This window comes from Dysidea avara, chromosome 10 (genome assembly GCF_963678975.1).
Source record: "Dysidea avara chromosome 10, odDysAvar1.4, whole genome shotgun sequence".
NCBI classification, from domain to species: domain Eukaryota; kingdom Metazoa; phylum Porifera; class Demospongiae; order Dictyoceratida; family Dysideidae; genus Dysidea; species Dysidea avara.
Window position 1 is genome coordinate 10,217,130 of NC_089281.1, and position 25,936 is coordinate 10,243,065.

At 38.6% G+C, this 25,936-nt stretch overlaps 2 protein-coding genes across 7 annotated transcripts in view; one reads left to right on the top strand and one right to left on the bottom strand.

Annotated features, from left to right (window-relative positions):
* Nucleotides 1-2,181, bottom strand: part of LOC136236705 (probable inactive tRNA-specific adenosine deaminase-like protein 3) — a 12,404-nt gene extending 10,223 nt beyond the window's left edge. For 3 of the 5 annotated variants that reach the window (XM_066026935.1, XM_066026934.1, XM_066026932.1), the window contains exon 1: nt 2,024-2,181. The gene's annotated coding sequence lies outside the window, so the exon portion shown is untranslated. The remainder of the gene's footprint in view (nt 1-2,023) is intronic. The other 2 variants (XM_066026936.1, XM_066026933.1) reach the window with 1 other exon arrangement.
* LOC136236704 (anoctamin-10-like) lies at nt 2,159-24,513 on the top strand. 2 transcript variants are annotated; one of them, XM_066026930.1, is made up of 12 exons: nt 2,159-2,430; nt 3,249-3,416; nt 3,728-3,926; nt 4,672-4,850; nt 5,181-5,480; nt 5,807-5,940; nt 6,004-6,146; nt 6,451-6,548; nt 7,827-7,898; nt 11,644-11,768; nt 17,853-18,109; nt 24,111-24,258. In XM_066026930.1, the coding sequence occupies exons 1-12, from the start codon at nt 2,233-2,235 to the stop codon at nt 24,236-24,238; spliced, it is 2,001 nt and encodes a 666-aa protein (XP_065883002.1). In that variant the 5' UTR covers nt 2,159-2,232; the 3' UTR covers nt 24,239-24,258. The 2 variants fall into 2 exon arrangements, with proteins under 2 accessions (XP_065883002.1, XP_065883003.1); XM_066026931.1 differs by lacking the exon at nt 24,111-24,258 and adding an exon at nt 24,265-24,513 and having other exon boundaries at nt 2,162-2,430; nt 17,853-18,026.
* The last annotated feature ends 1,423 nt before the right edge of the window (nt 24,514-25,936 follow it).

Here is a 25,936-nt window from a genome sequence, read left to right on the forward strand (position 1 = left end):
TTTGTTTACATTCGTGGGTTAAATTTTCATGGATATAGCTAACCTTGAAAATTTATGAAGTGGCTATATCTATGGGCCCGTAATGTAGGATTTTTTGCTATATTCAGGCATTCCTAATTGCGCATGTGCAAGCATCTCGTGACTTAGTTTGTTACATGATTTTTTTGGCTGTGCCAGTCATTGTTATTTTTAAAAAAACTTAGAAAAAATCGTGACACAAAAAGGTATAAGAAACGAAGAAAAAAAGGGTGATGTGACCAAGGCTCCAACCCACACATCCTGGTTTGGAGTACCCACGCTCTACCACTGAACCACCGGTGCTTGCTGTCTACTTCTCTTGTTTTTGTACTATTTAAATGTTACAAATATAAAATACTATATAGTCTGACCCATACCAGTGAAGAAGAAACCAAAGCTGAACCCGACCCCAACCCTAACATTAACCTGACGTTTGCCTGTTAAACACAATAATGACTTTCACTGTCTATATGAAGGTAAGTTTTTGGGTGAGTTTGAGGCGAGCTAGGGTTGGAGCAAGTGAAGCAAGCATCCTGGCAACCCCAGCTCGCCTCAAACTCACCCAAAAACTTACCCTCATACAACAAACAACCAGCTAAATAAATATTTGCACCATGACTGACTAAGTCAAGTGTCTATATAGTACAAGTTTGGTCATAAAACAAACAGATAGCATTGTTTTGGCTACTTCTGGCGATTTAAAATGTTACACACATGATCAACAGTGCTGTATTTCCGTACGCAGTGCTGTATGGAGTAGTGCTCTTATTTGTGATCTTCACCCACGCAAGTGCTTTAAGTAAATGTAAAGGGAGACCTGGTTGTAGGCTAGAGTACTTTGTGGTGTCCAGAAATAGTTCAATTTATCTGGTCATTGGCTGTGCTTTTCTGGAGCCTTATTCCTACCTACTCAATCAGTTGGACTGGTATTCGTCTTACCTCGGTAATTCAGCTAGTTGTTGAGTTTACAAAAACAGAAATGTTGCCATCCACAAATATAAGTCTGGGAAAAGGATTGTTTGATAGTAGATTCATTGCTTTTTATTGATTTATTGGGATAGCTAGTAATTATTAATTTCTCCTGTGGCATGAAAGTGATGTACTGTAAATTGGGTTGTTTTTGATGGTGATAAATTTTCCAAAGTGGCTATGTTTACGGTCCCGTAACATAGGATTTTTTTTGCTATATTTACGGCATTCCTAAGTGCGCATGTGCAAGCATCTTGTACCAATTGTCTGATGGCTGAAAACTGATACTATATTCGAGTCTACAAAATGAATGCTCCGAACATAGATGACTAGAAAGCACTTTAAACCAGTTAAAGCATTGCCACGCTTGTGCAATATGAAAAAAATAGCACTCTGGCGTGGTCTTGAGCCGAATACAGCACTTGGCTTTGCCTCATGCTGTAATAGTCTCTCACCCAAGCCCTCGTGCTATTTTTTTCCATATTGCACTCGCAGCAGTGCTTTACCTAGTATATGAAGGGCTGGTGTTGTCAGACTAAGGCCTTCTACAATAGTATTCATTCGTTTGATCATGACAACTGCAGGTGTCAGGGTAAATAATCATCTGGTAATAGATGAAGCATTCTTTTAAGCTCTACAAGATGGCGTAGCTAAAAGATATAGCTTACTTGCATAAAAAACAAATGATATAGAGCCGGCACCATGTATTTTAAAATGCTAAGCATGTAGTAAAACTGCAAAAATCTGCTTGGGCAATTAAACCCACAGTTCTTCAGAATAATGACGTCTTTAACCGTCTGTAAAACGGATGGACTGCAGGTCAAATACCTTGAATAGCAAAATAATCCAGCCCCTTTGTCATGACTAAACAGAATTGTATACCACGTACTATTGTAGTGAGGTCTCATATCCAGAGAGTAGTGAAGTGTGGTGTCACGGTGTGTACTAGCTGTAAACAGCCACTCGCACACCCGAGCGCACACCCTGCACACGTACCTCGACACGCACACGCACACACAAAACAAAACTATCTTACAAACAATAGCAGATGACTGTTTCGTGAATGAGCAACGACTTTTAGCTTTGACTTCAGCTTATCGATATCTAATGCTCTGAATTCCCTCTCGACTGCTCGATTTCGGGCTCTTTGACTTCCATCGTTGTAATTGTTTTTCCTAGCGCGATAATTGTTAAGACGTCATAATCCAGACCATATGACTCGCAACTGGAGATATCACTGGACCTATGGCTGAACAAAGGACTGCTGTAACACCGTATGCCCTGGTGTTTTCGGACGACGTGGGAAATCGCAGGGAGAAAATATTAGAGTATGTGAAGAAACAACTACAAAAACATGAGCTTAGCTGTGAGTTTGTCAAGTGCAAAGGCTCCTCTGATTCTGCGTTGCTAGTAACAGCAGGCTTTGACTGCCTAGCTAAACAGGTACACAATTCGGCAACATGTAAAGTGTAGTTGGAGTAACCATATAGATCTTTTACACTTGAGGCTACAGTGTTTGCTTATGAGCAAACAAAATCTCACCATTTTAGCCTCGAGTACGTGTCACTCCTACGCCTGGCAAATTAGGTTTCCAATCAGGAAGGTAGTAAACTAGCCAAAAATTAACAAGGGGTATCACTCCAAAGGTGGTCCTATAGGTAAGGCTGGGAAGCCCTAGATGGACTCCCAATTACTGGACTGGCATAGGTATTCGATCTAGAGTGAGTCAGAGCTGAGAGAAACCAATTAATAAAGAACGTTGTAACCTCAAGGTTAATGTATGTATTTAGGTGTTAGCATGCATCACAGGGATAAAAGTATATCCCATTCATATGAGATGGGACCTTCTTATACACTAGCCCTTGTAATATCTGATAGACATTTAGCAGTTATTGATTCCCAGGATAGCTCTCCACAGGGAAGATTACACAGATGGAACTTTTTGTGTTACCAAGTAGCTGCTGGGTGGGTGGAGGCAAATTTAACTCACAGTGCACTGCACATGTGAAAGTACGGTACTTCTAACTAAAGCCCATGGCAGATATTTCTAATTATAGCCCATATGATGGCAGCTGGTGCTTTTTCCATTAACTCCAATTGATGTGTTAACCTCAATTTAATGGCTGTTAGCTATTATGGCTGTTAGCTATTATGGCTGTTAGCTATTACAAGGGGCTATAGTGATGTGTACGGAAGAAGGCCAGGTTGTGGGATATAGTAAACATAAATTGTGTTTTGTGTTACTGGTTTAAATATTGCAGGCTGAAAGTAATCATATGGAGAAACAACTTGAAAATGGGTATTATAGGAAGTTTGCGGTGAAGGATTTGTCTAGTTTCAAAGGATCTGATGACAGAAATAACTTTTTTACACCAGCAGAAGAAGGGAGGCTACTGCACAGTGTGCTGCAAAGTGTTACATATGAACCAGTAAGGCTTCTCCATGGAGTATGCATACAGTGTTGCAATACATCGTTGATGTCGTGTATGTGTTAAAGTTTTAGAGTATTCATAAATGGATTAAAAAAGGAAAGTCAAATTTTAGCAATAGACAAGGATTTTATCTACCCATTTTAGTCACAAGAAGTTGATGGGTTGATTGCTTTCTAATTATAATTATCAAGTGGAAATTAAATGTTACACAGGTTTATATCTTAAAATAACTAGTAGAAAGTTCTATAAGGGAATATGCAATGCTGAAATAAGGCAATTAATTGACTTGTAATAATCATTTTTTATAGGAAATTTTGAAAGGATTTGATTGTGTGGTGGAGCCTGACAAATGTTTCCTGGATGCTTTAGAAACATATTCTACTCCGGCTATTTTGGAAACTTCATATTTGGTTCACGAGCCTAAGCAGTTAACTAAGGTCAATAAACAGTTGTTGACATCTTTCTTCCTGCGAGATCAGCTAATCAGTGATGTCAGGGATTATTTTGGTAATAAAGTGTTTTATGTATGTCAGTAGCCACCTCATCAATGATAAATTTTTCACACATAGTTTCTTGTATCACTGAATTTCAACATTTCATACACCTCTGCATCATCAATATTTTTGTAATTGTAAGGGCTGAATCTGCTAAAAGTTGCATAATGCATTTCAGTTTCTTAATTCTCTTAGGTAATGCTCTGAAGAAACTTCAGTTCCATATATTTATGTTGAGAACTTATACAGTAGCAACAACAGAAAAATCAATTTGTATCAGTGATAATAGGGAAAACAAATTACAGATGCTTTAAATGGTTATGTTATAATGTAATGTATAACTTGTACCATCAAACATTTGTATGAGGAAGCAAATCCATTGCTTTTTACATTTTTTCTTCTTTCACAATGCATTTGTTGTGCTGTATTGAAACAACAGATAATGGCAAAAGTGACGACTATTCCCAGGGTTATTTAATAGAACCAGCCGATCATTTAAAGACTTGAATATAATACAAATGTATTGTGTGTGTGCGTGTGTGTTTTGCTTTGTGTATTGTGTGTGCGTGTGTGTGTGTGTGTGTGTGTGTGTGTGTGTGTGTGTGTGTGTGTGTGTGTGTGTGTGTGTGTGTGTGTGTGTACAACATGTGTGTGTCTACGTCTGTGTCTGTGTGTACATGTGTGTATGTATGTAGTATGTATGTGCCTGTACAAGTGTCTGCATCATTGTATGAACATATGCATGTATTTTTTTACAGGTGAAGAAGTTGCTCTTTATTTTGCATGGATGAAGTTTTTTGGCTACTTTCTGTGTTATTCAACTATTATTGGGCTGGTTCTGTATTTCTTGCGTCCTGGTGGTGCCAGCATTGATAATGATCCCTATGTGCCATTGTTCTCCTTGTTCATTGTAGTGTGGGGAGTGTTGTTTATCATCGTAAGTGATGCATACAGTATGCACCACACACTACACACATGACCATTGCATAGCTCAAACATACAAGCATGCGTGCTTAATTCAATTAAATAATTTGATCTTCATAAATTCATTTATTATTTTGTAATTTTTCATCTCTCAATGGCTAATATAATCCTATTTGTGCGCCTTGTAATTATTATAGTAATCCTGTAATTTAAATAGTTGTGTTTGCAGCGTAACTGCTGTGTGCATGTATTGTCCAACACTAATTTAAAATTTCGTACTAGCAAGAGTGATACTAGTAAGTGTACGTATAGTTAAACTTTTACTGGTGTATTTTTATTATAGTTCTGGCAGAGGAAGTGCTCAAACCATACATTTGCATGGCACTCATACCACATCTCAAGAAAAGAAGAGCTGAGGGCAGAATTTTATGGTACCTTGTTACCTGACCCAGTCACTGGTAAACCACGATTATACTACCCACATTGGAAGAGAAGACTTCGTTATTTGTTGAGTTTGTTGATAACAATACCTATATTACTACTGGGAGTATTGACAATGATTTTATCTCTGAACTTGAATGGATACATCATAGATAAGAATAGCCCAATTTATGTCTCGTATTTGGCACAATTTGCAGAGCCTGTAAGCAATGCTCTTTAATATTATTGTATATAATTATGGAGTGTTACATTCTGAAACTTTAGTTTGAATAGTTTTCTCAAGCTTTTACATTGGACTTCCTTTGTATAGTATGGTGTTTTACATGTATGTATTCAAATAAATTCATGCTGGAGGATATGTGTATAAAAAATTTGCTAGTCTTTGTCATAACCTGATAACTTTTAAGTTAAAGTATGAGTACTGAGGATCTAGTTAGTTATTGCATTTTGTCGCAGTTTATTATAGCTTTTCATGTTAATACTGGCCATAACATCTCTGTTTATTGCATGCATGGTGATATTTTATAGGGTGGATGGTTTGCTCAAGATAGTCCTTACTTTGGCTACATGTTACCTGTGATTGGTCATTCATTGGTCATTTTCGTTATCAACCAACTGTATAGCAAGATTGCTCAAAGGTGTACTGATAATGAAAACCACAGGTTTGTTGTCTCCGTGTATTTTACAACAAGATTTGTGAATGATCCTCTGGTTTTATTCTATAGGGATGTCCATAGTTGGCATAACTCATTGATTTTTAAAAGAGTTTTGTTTGAATGTGCTGATTGTTATTTGCCACTTTTCTACATTGCTTTTTACCAATTTAATGTGGTAGCATTGAGGAACGAAATGATTGGTCTGTTTTATAGTAAGTATGTTTGTACAAGAATTACTGTACATGTACAGATTAAACTCTATGCTAGGATTGTATGTAATTACATGTGGCGTTTTAATTGTCTTATAATAATTTGATCTAATTGCAAATCTACCCACTTAAACAATATGTTTTTTAAAAAGCACTTTAATTAAAGTATTTGATGGTTCAATCTGCGGTTCAATCTGCTGTTTGGAGTTCTTTCTGCATCCCTTCTGTAGATCAATAGTGTTGATTATATGCACATGTGACTCTTTGCAGTAATCCATCATTGTTTATGATTATGTGTAATTTTTAGCGGATGAAGTTCGTCGTGTCATGATAGAAACAGTCATACCAACAGTTATTGGTGTAGTCAAAATGTTGAAGTCCAAAACTACAAAAGAAGATTGTCAGGTATTTTATACATAGCTACTAGCTTAATATTAGTGGTGGAGTGTATGATAATGGTAATTTGGGAAAGGCGAGAGCACAGTATACAATTACGTACCCTTACAAAACAGACTTTCCAAGCCAAACCTAAATTTGAATGCCATTTATTTATGCATAGGATCTGAGTTCTTTACAGCTTTTTAGCTTAAAGATAGGTAGTTTTTAATGTATCTGTTAGATAAACTTAGTTCTAGTTTGATATATGTAACCATCTCAACAAAAATCTGTTTAGTCTGCACAATTTCCACACATCTTTTTTTCAGCAGTACAGTAGGAACATGATTATCCAAATCTCAATTATCTGAACAGTATAAGTGACTGCTCTATTAGAGTATTTCGTCATTGGGTGAATGTTCTATTAGAGTAAGTATGTGTTCCATTAGAGTACCTGAATGGAACTCTGTATATAAATCGGTGAGTTTCATTTATCCAACAAATCACCTTTATCTGAACACTTTTATGATTGAACTGGCACACAGGTGTTCAGATAATGAAAGTCCTGACATGCAGTGTCCAAAAAAGGGGAGTTACTTAAGTAAAAGTATTATGGTGAGTATGGCACACGAAGATCAATTGCAAAAAGATAAACATCGATCACGCAAGATGAATAAGCAGCTGCAATAAAGATAACGATGATTAACTCTTTCATAGACTATGAGTGTATTACGAAACTTCGAAGGATACTTTTATACGTCGAAGATTACTTAACCTTCAAACCCACGAAACATTCGAAGCTTTGTCCCAACCATAGAAATAAAGTGGAATGGCCCTTTGTGTTTAGTAATTAATATTGCTGGGGCATGCATTCAGTCGCTCAATAATTTTTAATGGGTTTGGTGCCATTCTTTCCTTTGATGCATTATGCGATGGTTCACCAGCAATTACAAAAATAAACAAACAAGAGTAAGGAAAAATTAAAAGTTTTACATTTGATTAGGAGAGAGGTCATCTACACCTGCAACTATATTAGTAGATATTTAATCCCTACTTCAGTCATATCACAGTCTGTATATGAACTGGAGTGGTAAATTTGTACTAGTATAGCTGAAAATGTAGATGGCCTCCCTTGTTTCCTTCCTTTTTTTATTTCTATGATCCCTACTCAATTGTAAAATTCTTAACTTTTCCTTGCACTTGTGTAATATGACATGTACTGTTGTATAGTAAATTCTTGTGATGCATTTATACAGTTAAGTTTTGATGATAATTATAATATTGTTGTATACTTTTTTTGTGTTTTAGTTTCTCAAGGATCATGTCAAAGATGAATATGAACAGTTTGATGACTACCTTGAGATGGTGATACAGTTTGGGGTAAGGTTACTATTTAAAATATCATGTGATGGTGTTTTGAGTTTAGTTGATATATTTTGATTCCAATTTTTTCAGCTACAATATTATTGTGGGTGGGATTATACTATGATCGTACACTAACCTTGATACATGACAACTTTGAAATCAGTCAATCAATTAAATATTTTGTTATTGGCAATAAGGAGCTGTACATGTAGAAAGCAAGAGTAGAATATTGGTGGTATTGAAAGATAATACATGTGGACAATGCATATGGAATCCATTATGAATTGCATTTCCGAGGCCAGAAGGGTTAAATAATGTGGAATATCCTTGTTTGAAAATAAGAAAGCCAAAATCAGATTCATAATCACACTTGGTAGATGATTACATACTGTAACTGTTTCCTACCACTCACTGTTTTCAAGTATTCAAGTTTAAATGGATGTACTACAAACAAATGCTACACAAAATTATGCAATCAATTGTTCATACGGTGTCAGTCAGGATACCACTGACAGTGACTGTTACACTAATTGGTTAGCTGTGATCCCTCTACACCCTAACACTCCAACTTATAGAGTTATCTCTAGCGTTCTACTGTATCTACATACAGTACAGCCACACCCGACACTGTTGCTATGGGTTTGATGGTGGACCACAATCCACATCCAAGGCATTTACCAATGTTTCTACGCACTGAAGTTTCCTAGGTTTCTATAATGGAGTGGTCTACTTGGTAGCCCGCGGCAGAGAGTTGGAATCCTGCAAAGGTGAATTTGTCACAGTTTGCCTACATACAGTAGCTATGTAGATGTGGAATTCTTCACTGTCCATGCTTTTTTGTTGGTTGCCATCCAATACAGTGGATAGGAAAAACTGCAGTGGCACTGGCTACAGAAGGTATGGTGATACTGGTAATGGAATAGTAATCTGGTAAGATCCCAAGTTCCTTACATGAATCCCATGAAATCAGTGTGCCTGTGATATCGGGATAGAAATGCTTATTGCCAAAGCATTTCTTATTCACAATTTTGAAATGCACAAGTGCACACAATGCCCTGCATATTATGTGTCATGTCACAACTGGGTCATTTCCAGAGTCTGCCACTCGTAGTAAACTCAAATTGCCTCAACCCTCTGCCTCCATTCTTCAGTCAACCCAACCTGATGGCTCCTCAGCCCAACAAGTAAATTATCCAACATTCACCACATCACATTCACTGACTCTGCACCCATTCTGAAGATTGACATTGTAGGTGCAGCAGCTGCTACTAGCAGGTTAAATCAATGTACATGTATATTGACAACCTGCTACCACATCTTCTGTCATTCCAAAGCTCCATGGCCACTTGGCATGCTGACCTACTGGATATGACTGTGAGTACTGCAACCAGTGTAGAGAGGTTGTAGTATCTTGTGCTTGAAGTGAGTTACAGTAGGGGACTTTAAAAAGTTTTACATTTGGTTTTGTAAAGACCATTGTAATTTAATAGTTTTACGATGACCATTGTAATAGTAAAAACCAAACATATCGTAATTACTATCATGTTTACAATATGTTTACATGTTTAAAACAAACAAGTCTGGTTGCCAGTTGCATGCACAACCACACACAGAGGGGCAAGAACAAATTAAATGTGTAACTACCAGCTGGCAACAAGCTTGATAACAGCAGGGGCAGTGAAATTTGTAATTTTGCAGCTGTCATGTAGCAGTCACTGTAATTTTTAAACCTGAGATTGGCTTGGCAAAAAACTGTGTGTCTGTCTAACACCCACGTGAGCAATCAGGCTTTGATAAAGCATCATTCAGTGAATAAAGGCTGTTTACGTACTCTATTAAAAGCTCAACTTTCTGTTTTTGTTTTGGCAAAAAAACTGTGTGTCTGTCTAACACCCACGTGAGCAATCAGGCTTTGGTAAAGCACCATTCAGTGAATAAAGGCTGTTTATGTACTCTATTAAAAGCTCAACTTTCTGTTTTTGTTGTGTTTACTTGAAGGGAGTGTGGCTGATAACTAAAACCAGATGGAACAGTTCAGTAAGGGCTAGCTAACATGTTGTATGACTGAAAAACAATGCCACAGGCCTTGTAATATATAAGCTACCAGGAAAGGCACATATTCTTAAGTTGAAAGAGGGCGCGTATCCCCTTTGTACTCGAACGAAAATTAAGAGCAGCCATAAGGCTTTGTGTAGAAAATTTACATATGAAAGGATAAACAAACTATAAAACAGTTTAGAAGATACTTCTCTTCGTATTTGCGGTTTAAAGTGGTTTGCTCGTCCTTAGCAGTACATAGCAACATAATTGATGAATTGCAAATTATTTCGGTGAATTACAAAATATGTTTAAGTTTAATGTACTGCATGTATTGTTACAAAACAAGGTGAGAAACAAAGCTATAGCACTGTGTGGTTAAGTTAATTTTTAAAGAGTTGATTAATTTAACGGATGTTATGGATATTATTTAGTAGGGGCCTAGTTTTTAGAAGTAGCACAGCATCAACTTGTTTTAGGTATCTAACAACACAGTATTGCTATTGCATTTTACAGTATTGCATTGCATAGTGGCTACACTTTTACGTTCCTCAGTAGTGAGGCCAGGGTTGTTGACTATAGTAATAGTTTCCCATGAGAAACACAATTTAAATGCTTGGTCTTATTTCACAGTGGATTCTTTGCTAAGTCCAGACAGACTTATGTACGATTCCCTCTGTGTTACCACAGAGCCACAATTGTTTTACAAATCCAATTTAGGGAGGTTTCCTTGTTGAAACCATATGACAACATGCATGTCTGTAGAACAAAATGGTGGATACACTGGAAAATGAAAGTATTATTTGATGGGGTACCTCAAACCTGCGTCAAGGATTGGTGTTGAAGGCTAGAAAAGATAGGCATTTTACTGCTTGTGGTGCCACGTACAGGGTGTATGATCGTAACATAAGGAAACGTTAGATTTATTATTGCACACGATAGACAATTACATAGTGTTTCATAAATGACCTATTTCCTACACTTGATCTGTGTGTTATGTAGCGTTATACAATACAGCTCCTCCGTAGGGCTGGTAATAATAAATTCTCTGGAATATAGTTAAGTAATAATTTGTTAATGGTTTGTACTGACCGCTAGACACAAACAGTGATGTTGGAGTAGATCTGTATGTAGTGTACTTATTTTGAGTGACAATATAAATATAACGATGACTGTTCAATTAGACTAATTTGATAGACAATGCGTGTTATGGTGTCTTGTTAATGATTAGTGGATGCATTATCTTCTTAAATTTGTAGTATAATGCCATGACTGTCATTGGGTGATATTCAAATACTAGATAATTACTTAGTAGGAGGGAGAATGAACATTTATATACCTAATCTGAGAAATTGACTGTATTATTAGAGTGTTTTGTCAACTGGTGTGCCTGAGAGCATTGGGGTTCAGATTCTAACTATACTGTAAAAGCTTTTTTCTTTTCCAAGAGCTTACCTGTATGTGCCCAATTGTACAAGATGGCAGTAGTTTTCAGTGTATTTGTTTTTACTATGTGTAATTTGCTATGTTTTACGGGACTAATGTTTTAAAATTCTAATTTGACATTGGGCAAGACAACACACCATTGAGTGTACTGATTTGCAGATAATTTTTTCGTGTGTTTATAATAAATGCCAGCAAAATGTGTCCCTTAAAAAATTTATACATGTAGTAACATTTGGAACTACGTAAAACTATATATTCATTCCTTTTTTCTATCTAGTACATCACTTTGTTTGCTTCAGCGTTTCCACTTGCATCAGCTGTAAGTTTAATATTTCTTTGGATTGAGCTCAGGTCAGATTTGCTTAAATTACTGTGGACTTACAGACGACCTTACCCAAGGAGGTACAGTACATCAATATTTGTAACAGCGTGTGTGTTGATACATAGATATAATTCTTGTGAATATAATACTGTACATGTAAGTTACATTTTTACACTGTGTTACCACATCCCATATAGTCATATCAGTCTAAATTATTCAAAGTGAACATACAGTGTACAGTTTCATTTTAGTTAGCAGATTAGGGGAACAGGGAGTTAAAGTCCTCATCATAATAATATTGTGACCCACTGAGCAAAAACCCGACTAGTTTGCATTGCATTTTTCTTGAACTTTATTTTAATACTTCTTTGGTGTCTAGATGGAAAACCAAAGAGTTGTTAAAGTTTCAGCCATATCTATTGAAGTTGTAGCGATAGACAACAAGATGAGCAAAGCAATTGATTTGTACAGTGCCTATATGGAAAATAAATTACAGGTACTAATTTAATGGATCATAAGTCATGAGTGCAAAAAGCATGGAGTTTAGGCTTGTGTCATTGTCACCATAAACTGAGGCATTCATCAAGGTACAGTTTTTGGCCTATGTTCACCCATGCTTTTAAACAAGAAGGCTCTTCAAGTTTAAAATGGCGATGATTATATTATATTTACTGCAACACACATAACTCATGTTTGTTTTATATGGTACAGGAACAAAACAATGATACCTGTAGTCTTCCTCTCCATGAAGAGGTACTGTAGATGCTAGACATTTCAATTTGAGTCTTCTATCATTGGTTACTGAAGCAATTAAGACTGTGTGAAATTGTTTTGTAGCACACATTTTGTACAAGTTTAACCGCAGGTTAAAGGGTGTTAACTTCGAAGGCGTTACTGCTGCTTACACGGGAATCCCAATAGGTAGTAGTACACTGCACTACACTGTACGTCAAGGGTTTTGAACCCCTCGGCATGAAAAAGGTGTTTTGGGGGTCAAGTGGGTCAATTTATTCTGCTATTCTTTGTTCTAACTCTGAGTTGGCAATTGTTTCATTATGCCTTGTCGTCGTTGAAGTGTATTTAAGTGTGTTATGGACCAACCAGTCTCTGAAGCAGTCGTGCCCTCTCCTGTGGCCATTGTAGTGATGTCAGTCCCTGTTACTCCAGCCTCCATAGCTCAATCCCAAGTGGTTCAGGCCTCCCAACTGGGTTGAGGAACACTAGCCACACTCATAGCAGGGAGGGGGTGCCCCATAGTGCTAATAGGGGATCCAAAGGCAGTAGAGGCACTGTGCTGCGGCAACCTATGTGAACAGCAAAGATAAAGGTTATGCAATAACTGGTTGTTACCATGCCTCCTTGTAGTCAACAACGACAGCAGGTAAAGTGCACTGTACTAGCCACAGAACACTACACAGTGGCTGGTCCCTGCACCTCAGCCGGGTAGCACACATTAGCTAAATTAAGGGAAGAACAACAATGTAAGTCACATATATCAATTACCTGACAAAGGGTGAGGGATTTGTGTCAAAGGAGGGGGGGGGGAGGCAGCGGTGGATAGGGGGTTTCTTGATGATGACCCAGCTGGTTACTACGGCTGTTGCGATACTGGATAGGTCCTCTGGTGTGAGCCTTATCTGCATTGTAGCAGTTGTAGTGGTAGGTTGAGATACTGGCACTGCTGGGCTGGCCACCCTGGGCGTTATCACCAATGCTCTGCGGGCATGAGCTTTTGATGGTTGTGGGAATTAATCTTCACCGCTTTGGTATATAATCTTCTATTCCCCTTCCATTGCAGATAAGGAGCTTACAGGAGGCATGGTGGATGGCAGTCACTATATGTACTCAGAGGACCTCTCAGCCTTGGATAATGGCCAGGAGCAGTAGACAACCCCTCCAATGGTCATTTCTTATGATATCGACACCTTACAATGGTCAAGTTGGGCTCAGAAGTTAGCTGGCCATCCGGACTTTGTGTTTGTGGACTATATCCTGTCTATGCTTTTTGCATTGGCTTCACATCCTCTAATGGTAACCAACGGAAACCTGCACTGCCCCAGTCCCTCATTAGTTTTAACATACAGAGTATGATTTAACTCTTCTTTGTCCTCCTAAGAGGACAAATTAATGTTTGTGTTTCATGGAAGTAGCGGGTCAGTGTTTTGGCATGTACCTGTCACATGAGGTGCATGTGAAGGTTTCCAGCAGGGGTTTTTCACAAGGGGATTCACACCAGCCCTATTGGCCCCATCCCCGAGCCAGGCAAGCGTAGTGGACCTTTCTTCTCCCCTCAGTTTAGTGTCAACAATGGCATTAGCCATGACCTGTCCTCCCTATCGTATACTTCTGTGGACCACTTAGCTGCTTTGATAGTGGCCACTCAAGGGAAGAGGGTCTAAGCTTGTCAATGCAGACATCAATGAGGCATACTGGTTACCTGGCTATGGAGGATCAGTATTTATTGAGCATTCAGTGGGATGGTGCCATATTTGTCGACAGGATGTTGCCCTTCAGTTTACGCCTGGCCCCTAAGTATTTTTCTGCTATTGCCGATGTAGTGCAATGGATGCTGAAGAAGGATGGCGTTCTCAAAGGCCTCCATTACTTAGATGATTTCATCCTTGTGGCTCATTCAAAAGCTTCTGCTGAGCTCCTACCTGTTGTCAAAATTTAACTACCTGGGAATTCCGATAGAACCAGCTAAGCTAGAAGGTCCAGTCCAATGCCTGACTTTCCTGGGCATAGAGGTGGACATGGAGTCATTCCAGCTCCAGTTTCAGTTATTGGAGCTACTTACTTGTCTATACCTGGAGCAGTGCGCTCACCTTCTCTTAATTAGGAAGCGCAATCTTGAGCAATTGACCAGGCTCTTCCAGTTTGCAACAAAAGTGATTCGCCTGTTCCTGTGGAGATTGTATGCTCTCCAGGGCGTGGGAAGTAGCCCTAGTTATCGTATTCAGCTTAGTATTCCACCCCAGGCTGATATATGATATAGTTTTGGTGGCTCCTACTGGAACAGCATGTCCCTTCTTTGGGACTTACAGTAGTCCAAAGTTGATATTTCTGTCTACTCTGACATCTCCGGTTTGTGGTGCTGCGGAGCTGTCCAATGGCTTTAACTCAAATGGTCTCCTAGGCTAAGTCAGTGCTCAATTGCAGTAAAGGAACTAATTCCAGTGGTGTTGGCAGTGGCATCCTTTGGCAGGGCATGGTCAGGCAAGTGCATCCACTTCATAGTTGACAATGAAGCTGTTGTGTCGGTTCTGAACTCTATCAGCTGCAAGGATGCTCACATGATGCGCCTTACTAGACTCCAGGTGTTCTTCACAGCCAATTATGAAGCTTTCCAATATTCACATACCATGTCATCTCAACTCAAGGACTGATGCTATTTCAAGAAACCATTTGGACCACTTCTTTACTAAAGTGCCTTTGGCATCTCCTTCGCCGGTCCCAGTGTCCTCTTCTCTCGTATTCAGTACTTGGATCTCCTCGTCTTGAATGGGGCTGTTTAAAGAAGTTACCATCAGCAGTTAAAATCCCAGCGGACAGAGCCAACATATGATTTAACTCTACAGACTTTTATATTCATTATGTAGTGTCACTGTATAAATTGACTTTGCTACTAATGTACTATGTGTATTGCAAGGATAGCCATGTGTTATAGTTGTGTATGGCATGTTTACTGTCATCATCTCACTCATTATGCAGTGTCATGTTCTCCCCCTTTTGAATGTGGTGACTGCCATTACCCAGCTGGATGAAGGTACAGTACTACGAGGCTGGCCTTGCTGCTGCCACTCACTGGACATACCAGGCAGTAGAGCAATACTACCTAGACTTTTGCAACAGCTTCTCCATTGACCTCAGAGGCCACCCTGTGCTACTTTGCAACAGCAGGGCCTCACCGATGGATCAATCAGAACTTATCTGTCTGGGGTGCGTCAACTGCAAATTTCTCATGGTTTCCAGGAGCCCCACATCAGCCACATGCTCCGACTTCAGCAAATTATCAGGGAAATTAAAGTCAAAAGGGGTAAAAAAGGGAGTTTTGTGCTGATGATGTTAAGGAGGATGAAGCCTCACTGGATTACTGACCAACCTTCAACAATGCTTTGGGCAGCTACTGTCATGACTTTCTTTTCATTTTTCCCGTCAGGGGAGATCACATTGGAGGAGGGAACTGAGTATGACTCTCTCCTTTTTGGATGTTGCCGTGCATAATCCAGCCTCCCCATCAATAGTCTCTCTACTGATCAAGAATTCAAAGATGGACTAAGCAAGATTGGGCATCAAGGTGTTCATAGAGCAAACAGGAGATGATCTTTTCCCTGTCATTACCGTTCATGATTACCTATAGCTGCTTGGGAGGATGCCTGGAGTGCTGTTCCTCTACCAGGACGGGACTCCTTTGTCTCAACCAGAATTTGTATCTGCCACCAGACAGGTTCTGACAGCTGCGAACCTCCCGGCTCATGACTTTGCTGGTCATAGCTACAGGATTGGTGCAGCCACCACAGCACTCATGGCAGGGATTAAGGACTTCATGATCCAAACAGTGGGACAGTGAAAGTGCTCAGTGTACCATTTGTATATAAGCATGGTCTCCTTTAATTGGTCACAGCACTGTATTAATTTTGCTTATGTATGCTGCATGTTGGAGTTACATGTAGCTAGCTACCTGATGGCTGTGATGGTGCAGTGGGGGGTATCCAGGTCAACTCCTCCTCTCAGCTTGTGTACTCTCTTGGTCAGGTTGTCGAACTACTAATAACTACTTCCAGTTGAAATACAATTCTACTAATGCACAATTGCTTGTATGGGTGAATGGGACACTAGTGTGCTGTGGCTCGAGGCCAGGGGAACTGCTAGTCTGCCTTATTCCCATAGTGTAGTGTTAATAACAACTGCAAAAGGCGTCATGAAGCCTGTCAAGTTAAACCCTATAACCTTTATCTTAATTATGCAAACTGGTTGGGTTTTCGATGTACACCTTCACATTCTCTAAGACTTTACCACTGAACCAATAGTTTCACCGCTGTAGCTGTAAATGCGGGATATCATTTAGTATCCCAAAATAACATGAATATACAGTGGAACCTGTCTTAGCGGCCACCTGTATAGAAAGGCCACCTCTTTAAAAAGACCAGCTTTAAATTCCCTTAGTGAGAAGTTTATACACTAATTTACCTGTCTAAAGCAGTCACCTGCCTATTAAGGCCAAGAAATCTTGGCCCGAAGGTGACCGGCTTAGACAGTTTCCACTGTATTATTATTATTGTTAATTACTGTGTAGAACTCACAAAAGAGTATAAACACACAGATAATCATACATGTACATTAAATCAGTCTGTTGGGAAGAAGTATAAGGTTTAAATCATCCAGTTCAACTAATGAATTGGGTAGAGAATTCCACTAATTAATAGCAGAGGGTAGGAAAGAATTTAAATATGTATCAGTTCTAGCAAGAGGGATGATGAAATGCTGGTTGTGTCCACGGGTAGGTGTTGAGCTACAAAATTGCCATCCTATAACTGACACCCTAATATTATATGTGACTGTCTTGGCAAAACCCGCTTAGTTTGTGCAAGCAAAATTTTGAAATTACACATGCTTCAAAGAAAAAAATATCACTTCAAAGAAAAAAATATGCAAGTTTTTATGAAGCCATTACTTAGGAAAGTACTTAAGTCTCAAATTAATTATTTATGCACCACCTTGTTTCCCCTGCTCATCTTTGTTATGTTCCTGTAGCTCCAAGTGTATGTGTGTCAGAGCTAAAACTATACCTTGCCAATTCATGATGAACGTTTAAGCCAAATCTTAACACTGTAGACCAATGAAAAGGTTGCAAGTGTAAGCACCTGTAGTTTATTTTTGGTGTAGTTGCTGTTTTTTATTCTTCCTACTGTCAACAATAATTCCAAAACTACTCACCATGAAACTTTGGCAACCCATTCTTTGGATACTGTAGGTAATGCTGAGACAAATCGTGCAAACTAGGCAGGTTTTTGCTGAGATGGTTACAAAACACCCAATGGTAATTTTTGGCCTACAAGCTGGCCACATATTTTATATACACTGTACATGTTTCCACTCTGCCTGGGCCTACCACTATAGTGTATGTTGATATACTGTAATGGGTAGACTTCTATTGTCTGTAGAGAAAAGGACATTGGTATATGGTTGACTGTAATGAAGGCAATGGTCTACATTGGTATATTGACAAATTGTTTCATTCTTGGCTTCTCCTCTGAACAAATGATGCAGTGGCTACCATGGTTGTTCACCAGGGACGCCGTTGATGGGGATCAAGTCATGGCACTTGGAAGTGGCAGGTATGCTGGTATTGATTTAGTAACATGTTTTGTCTTCATTACAAAAGATGCTGTATTGGTTAGTGTGTACCTCTTAAATGACCGTATCCTTTCACTGGTAGTGCAAATACGAAATATAAATCAAATGTGTTGCATAAGTATTGATTGTTGGTTGTTGATGATAGCATGCAGTGAGAGTGATTAGTGCTTATTCAACCATCAGAAACCATAGGCAATGGAAAAAAGGGGCTATATCCCTCCACTTATATCAATATAGGTAGAAGAATTTTTAGGGATCAAAGAAAAAAGCTAGTGGAACAAGGGAATAGCTAAGAAGTATACCAGGTGTCCTACAGATTGTGCAGCAAAGCCTTAATAAATAAATAATCTCTATTTGGATACACATGGTGTACACTGTACTTTGAGACAAAAAGTCACACTCTAGGGTTCATATGGATACAAATACATGAAATTAACATCATGATTGCCTGGCAGACTCCTGTAAATGTTTGAGTGTAAATCGGGTGGTTGCAGGATCAAGGTTGACCAGGTCCAGGGATTTTTCCAACTTTTCAATCATACTTATAGCATCTTTAAACAGGCTGTAGGACCAGGTGTCCTAGAAAACCTCTTTAGCACTTGTGCTGTAAAGCCCTAATAAATGAAAAAATAAATACCTGCAGATATACGTATGTAGGTGACTTTACACTTGGTTTTATAAAAACCATTGTAATGTTTTAGTTTCACAATCATCGTTGTAATTGTAAAAACCAATTACAATATGTTCACATATTTACAACAAAACTAGTTTAATAGGCAGTTGTGTACACAACCACACCCAGAACAATTTAATTGGGTAACTACCATGAGTATTCAAAACATCAGGGGGGTAGTGAAATTTGTAACATTGCAGCTACTGTATCATGCATGTAGCAGTCCATTAACAAAACAATAGTAATGCAGTACTACAAACTGTAAGTAATTGTTATTGTAATTACTAAGGCAACTGTAAAAACTAATCGTAATTACTAGTAGTATTACAATAGTTCTATGTGAACCATATGTAAACTTTTTAAAGTCCCCTACTGTACTAGTGGACATTTAATTCCTAAACTTTAGTCTATAACTTAGGATTAAATTTCCACTAGTATATCTGCAGGTATAGGCAACCTCTCCTGTTTGACTAATTTTTAGCTATTCTCTTGTTATTTTCTTTCTTTGAAACTTAAATTTCCTAATTTCTCCTTATTAAATAGTGTTATTTGGACTAATGCACCAGTAAATACTGCATCAAATGAAAGAATGATACCAGGCATACCATAAAACTAATTTGTGCCTGATCCGTGCCCCAACAAGCTTTTACTGAAAGGTGAAGTAGCTATGTGGCCATTACAGTTCGTTTTCAACCATGTTCTGCCCACTAACCAGCGTTACACATGAAGAGCAGTACGAGAAGCGTCTCTGCAATCAATCCAGTTGCTATGGAAAGTTTGGGCGATAAACATGCACAGGGAAATCGTACCACATTAGGGAAGCCACACAACATTTCTGCAAATTGACACTTTGCGCTGCCTGAGTAACTGATTCCTTCAGTCAAGCATAACTCCAAGGCTACAGGCTTGATTTCTTCACTACTAATGTTGCTTTGGCCCGAGATGTGCTTTTTTGCCAACCGCAGCAGCTATGATGCATGGACTTACCTTTGTCCTCCTTTGTGTCCCATTCATCTTTGCTGACAGCGAAAAGTGTCAATTTGGTGGTAGCACGTGATGGCTTCCGTTCGTAACGGATATCGTCCGTATTTTTCGTAGTGGCTATTTTAATTGCAGAGGTGCTTTTCGAACAGTTCTTGATTCGTACTGCTGTGGACGGGTTGAACATAGCCGACACCAAAGCATAATGGATACTTCACTTTTCAGATGATAATTGATATATAACTGGGGCACGCAGCACCATTTATTTCTTTCGGTATGCATGGATTGCAGAGGTGCTTTTCAAACAGTTCTTGATTCAAAATGCTGTGTAACAGGTTGAACATAGCTGACAACAAAGCGTAATGGATACTTCACTTTTCAGATGATAATTGATATGACTGGGGCACGTGGTGCCATTATGCATGGATTCACCAGTCATAATAATTATTTGCAAATAAGGTTAACAAGCAAGAACACAAAATTTTTTTGGAATTTTCAACTAGAATAGGGACCATAGCACATCAATTAAAAGTACTGAAACAAGCTGGAGTAGTGCACGGTATTAAATCACAGTAAAACAATAAGTGTAGGTTAGAGACCTAGCACGAAGATCCGAGGGTGTGGTCTCTAACCAACTTAGAAATGTGTGCGTTATATATGGGCATATACGTAGGTGGAGTCAGTGTGGGATTGGGTTATACGTCGTACTGAAATGGTAGCGCAATGTTACAATAATCACGGAAGAGTGAACATGCTTTTGTTGAAGTGTTGAAAAAATCAAAGCTCGCACTGCTTCCTTTCGCAAGTTAGACTTGGATCTGGCACAGCTGGGAAACGGCAGTGATCGATAATGTTGAGCCAAGTTAGCGGTAGCCAGTACCTATGGCATCACAGCAGTTAAAGAACACATGTGTCGAAGAAGCATCTTGTGTGGATTTATACAATGGGAACGAGTTGTGACAAGTTATGCCTTCAGTGGTGCCACAGTAGCACGAAGAACAGGCACGGTTTATAATATGAACCACACCCACATTACACGTAGTGTAAAATAACATTCTACAAGGAAGCTTACCCAGTTAGGTCTTGGTAAAGTGTATCCATAGTTTAATAACAGCCATAAAACAGTCTAGAAATAGATGGGTGCTAAACTGAACTTTCCGTGATATTTTTGGACTTCTCTGTTCATTGTGACAAATGTACGTACAACGTTAGATTGTACCTCCCATAATTGAATTCTTTTAGGTATGCCTATAAAATGAATAGAGTGGTTAACCACATGTTGGCCTAGGTGACTGGTCACCCACTGCAGGCTATCAGCCTGATTGTGCTTGGAGAGAGCATTAATGATCGAAAGTGAGATTTGTAGGTCTTTTCTGCTAGCAGGTTTCTAACCATTTTAAGAACCTGCTAGCAGTTCTCTTAGTGGATTTTATAGACCTCATTATCCTCCAAAAATCAAAGCATATTATGCATACCGTTTTCTAAGAAGTGTTATATCCCTACTGTGCATTTCTTGAGCAGAGTAGGGATATAACACTTCTTATTGTTTTACTGTGATTTAATATCGTGCACTACTCCAAGTTGTTTCACTACTTTTAATTGATGTACTATGGTCCCTACCCTAGTTGAAAATTCCAAAAAAAATTTATGTACTTGTATAAAAAGAGAGGAGAGTGTCCTACTTCAGTATAGCCTGGTATAAATACATATCCCAAAGTGATACCAAGAGTTAATAATAGTGGATGGGAGAGTGTCTAACGCTCTATAGGGCTGTATAAAATGAGCGTGTGTGAGCTAAAGGGCTTCAGCAATCTTAACAAGTGACTTGTTAACGCATTCAATTATGGTTACGTGGCCAGCGCAATACTCATTCAGAAAAGAGTGTATCGATAGTACAATATGCACCCTTGAAGTGTAACCAAATGGAGGGTAACAGTGAAGCTCACGTTGTGTTATAGTAAGTGTTTTAGTTCCTTCCATTCCAGTATGTCTGAGAGCAAATACCAATCCTTTAAAACGCTGTTCTCCAGTTTTACAGATAGCGTCTAATTGAAGCACGCTACTGGACATGACTTGTGAACCTGACGCTAGCAATTCTTCTGCTTGCTCACAAAATTCTTCAGCCGTTTCAGAGCTAGCATCATGATCAGAAGTTGAAACGTTGCTTAACCTTGACCGTCGTTCGAAGACGCGATGCGATGTTACCTGGTCTGCCATGTTGGAACCAAATACCACTATCAGCACTTCCCAAATATCGATTCTAGTGTTCATGAACTTGTGTAGCATCGTTGATGTGATCTGACAAAAGTGACGATTGGTTCTAGTTGTCAAGTGTAGAGAATGCGATTAAACACGAGATTATCCGTGGTGAAGCCCTTTAGCTCCCACGCGCTCATTTTATGCAGCCCTATACAGCGTTAGACACTCTCCCCTCCACTATTATTAACTCTTGGTGATACAGTAAAACTTTTATTACTTTAGGATATCATGTCAACACATAGTGTTAAGGAGCGTTAATAATGTCATCAATGGACTGCTTAATAGCTACATTCCTGACCAACTAGCACATTGAAAGTGACTATAGGTATTGCATCATAACTGTGCAATTCGTGTTTGTACAGGTGATACTGCAGTAGGACACTCTTCTCTTTTTATTTTTTATTATTATTATGAACTCTTTTTTTATATTATAAACTCTTGCCGATACCAAGTATCCCAAAGTAGCTACTTCATAGTGCACATATTTATTAATAGCACCATATATATAGAGCATTTCATGGTATTCTTGTACAAGTTTTTATGTTTCATATTTATGATGAAGTAGCCAATCATGATTCACAAAGAAAGAAGTCACTGAAATGCAAACCAGTTTAATGGATAGTCCAGTATTCTGCTGTACTTTATCTGAAAGGCTTGATGGACGGGAAGCAGCCAATGACAACACAGGGGCGGCGGAATAGGTCCGGCAGACCCGGCAAGTGCCGGACCAAATTTTAGCTACTTTTAAAAATTTATTTTTTTAATAGTGAAACGGAGGGAAACCCACAATCGGTAGCCTTCACTTGAATGATTCCACGTGAACCGTTGTGGTGATGTCCAGGTCTAAGATGAGTTCATCTTCAGCCTCATCTTCAGCTACTTCTAGTCAAGAGCCTCTCAGTCTGTGCAGCCAATTTCGTCCGTCACGACTGTTTAAATTTCCGAAACGCACGTTTGGTAAGAATGGACAGAAACGATCATTTCGAGCAGAGTGGTGCCAGACCTACAAGTGGCTTCATTATGATGTTGACAAGGATGCCGCGTTTTGTTACTTATGTATGCAAGCTGAGCATGAGAAGAAGTTTTTAGGCAGTGAACACCGTTTGAGTTTTTTTGGAAAGTTTGATGCAAAGTAAATAGTGACTGAGTACATGTAAATTGTATATAACATTCAGTTAATGTTGTACAAGTTATCAAATATCATCTCATCATCTTATATATAATAAACTTGGTCACCATCATCATAATAGTTATTCTGTGTAATACACATATGCTGGTTTCATCTGATCTTTTAACTGCATATCTTAATCTGTAAATAGCATGACAATTATTAAAATGAGCATGCACAACAGATATTAAAAGTGTTCATCAATTTTTGGACTGAAGGTAGCTCAATTTCGCGCCAGATTCAACTTCAGAGGGCCTCTTTTTAAAAAATTTCCTGGGGGGGGCATGCCCCCCAGACCCCCCTAGAAGCCTGCATGCTTTGCATGCAGGACAGTGCAACCTTGTGTTCACCTCTTGCTGCCACACTGCCTGACCAAAGTGAAATTGCTTCCTCCAGCCCTGCAACAGTGCGCAGAGTTGCACAGACCCTCCACTCTGGTGCGATCGCTCCGACACTGATCATAACCCTGGAGAAGTGTAGATAATATCATAATGGTGCTTACAAAAAGCACAGATATTCTAATAAAACAGTCACTTCTACTTGATTGCTCTATTAGAGTTATCAACTGTTCTATATTAGAGTATATCGATCTTTTTCTCAGTAAAGTGTTTTCACAAGTAAGTTTCAGCGTAGATCAGTAATTTTGCTGGGAGCTCGCCTGGTACAGTCAACATGGAGTTTTAAAAAAACTCTCTAAAATGGTGGAAAACTTAAGTGTTGGTTACTTCTACTGTGGATACTCTTGAAGGTAAGGAACTAGTGTAAAACTAGGGCTGCACCAATTCTAGTATCAGTAGTACCGTTATCAAAATATTTAGGCTATATGATAGTTTGTATCATGTAATGCAATGCACAAAAACACACATAACTTGACTATGTTGTTCTACTGAGATATTAAGCCACACAGCCTAGTTATGTCACAATGTGACATCAGACCCAGAATTGGAAGTACTCAAAGTTCACCTTGTCCTTAACACTTCTCAGGATTTCATTTACAAAGCCAGGCAAGCAGTACCACATGTACAAATGGTATCATTGTCAGACTCACTAATTTCCACAACTACATGTATATGGTATTAATGCATGGGTTTCAAATTGTAATAATTCAGTAATGTGTTTGGTTTTTTTTTCTCCCTAGGTATGTTGTTCTCCTAGTGTTTGCAGCTGAACATTTACTGTTTCTGGTGGCACTAATGTTGGAGTACATGATAAACACTGTACCCAAGAAGGTCCGTATTGGAATTGCTAAGCAAGATTACTGGTCCAGTCATAACAAAAAAGACTGACACAGTATCTAGCAGATCACTGTACATTAACAGCATTTTCTGAGAAATTCAATTAATTTCTCAATATTTCCTTGATTAACATTTATTGTATTTCTATTCTAGCTGGTTAACCATCCATGTGGCCATGCATAATTGGTGACTGGGCCTGTCAAAACCTGCCAGGGCTTGTGAGCGCAAACTATACCTAATCACATAACAGACCATATCTGCAATCTGTGAATTTTTGCAAATTAATAGTTGTAAGGGATTCCCTTTGACATTGGTGTTGATTAAACAAAAACTGTGTCAGCAATGGAACCACAGGTCAGTGACTGTCCTTTTATAACTCTGGAAGTATCATTACCTTTAGTATGCATGTTGACCATACAAAAGTAGGCATACCAAATTTGGGGTCAGCATAGTGAAATTCATGATCAAACATGCTACACTGTAGCACTCAAAGTGTTCAATACCAGCTTTTCCTTATGTTGGAATAAGTGGAAATAAGTGGACAAGACCGGTTTCCTAGATAGAATCACAATTTGGTTGAGGTTGTAAAACAACTACGTTTGTGGGTAGTACACAAAATTTCCATTAAACAATCACCATGAAATAGCTTGCTATCAAATTTCTTGTCATTTTGTATAGATGTGATGTATATAGCAGCACTCCAATCTGGGTGGTGGAACAGCTAAAGGATTTTCTATTAAAAATAGAAGACACAAGAGTGAAATTTTTGCTCAGTTTATTCCTACAGTATAAATATTGTGTAAAATACAGTCGGGATTAGTTTTTAGGCATTTTCACCAGCTTTGAGTATTTTTATGTTGACCAGAGGCCCGTCAAGACCTCCACTTGTTTGGTTTGATATGGTCTACAGCACCTATAGCTATATGGCTCAGATTTGAGTGATAGAGTTTTTATATTGAATTTTTTGGTCAGTTAATAATGTAAATTTACGAAATAGCTGACATCCGTTTTCCCTTAACGCTCCAACAGATAACTTTATGAACTGCTATTTTTTTTTAACCTATTTAGATTATGGAACTCTCTGCCAATAATCAATCCAAGATTATTCTATCACAATCTCTAGCTGTAATTAAACAGAAATCATAGAAATTTTTATTTCTTAGCAAACTTTGACAATACTCCTTGTTTTTTTTTCATTACCTTTGTCCCTGTTCCCATTGTTCCAAGACTCCTGCATCTATAACAATTATAACTATTGTAACTAAATATGTAGTATAGTGTAGGTTAGGCTATCAGTGTACAGGGGGGTTCCATGGAATCCCTCCTTTTGGAAGAGCCTTAACATTACTTGATGAGCTGCTGCCAAGGTTTTCTTTAATTCAGTACACCAAAATCAGTTTATCAGAACGATTATACTCTTTGCAAACACTACTATAGTGACAAAACACTCATTTTACCTTTCTTAACTCCAAAATCACTTGAAACTGATCCCCATACATACGCAATAGCCGCCTCTAAATATAATTACCATTTTAATGGCAGTTACTTATACAGTTATATAAAGACTTCAGTTGG

Bases quoted from the DNA above. Each gene is read 5' to 3' on its own strand.
- LOC136236704 (XM_066026930.1), top strand. From the start codon at position 2,233: ATGGCTGAACAAAGGACTGCTGTAACACCGTATGCCCTGGTGTTTTCG. The intron at 3,927-4,671 runs GTAATAAAGTGT...ATTTTTTTACAG, and splicing joins TGATGTCAGGGATTATTTTG to GTGAAGAAGTTGCTCTTTAT. The intron at 11,769-17,852 runs GTACAGTACATC...TATTGTCTGTAG, and splicing joins AGACGACCTTACCCAAGGAG to AGAAAAGGACATTGGTATAT.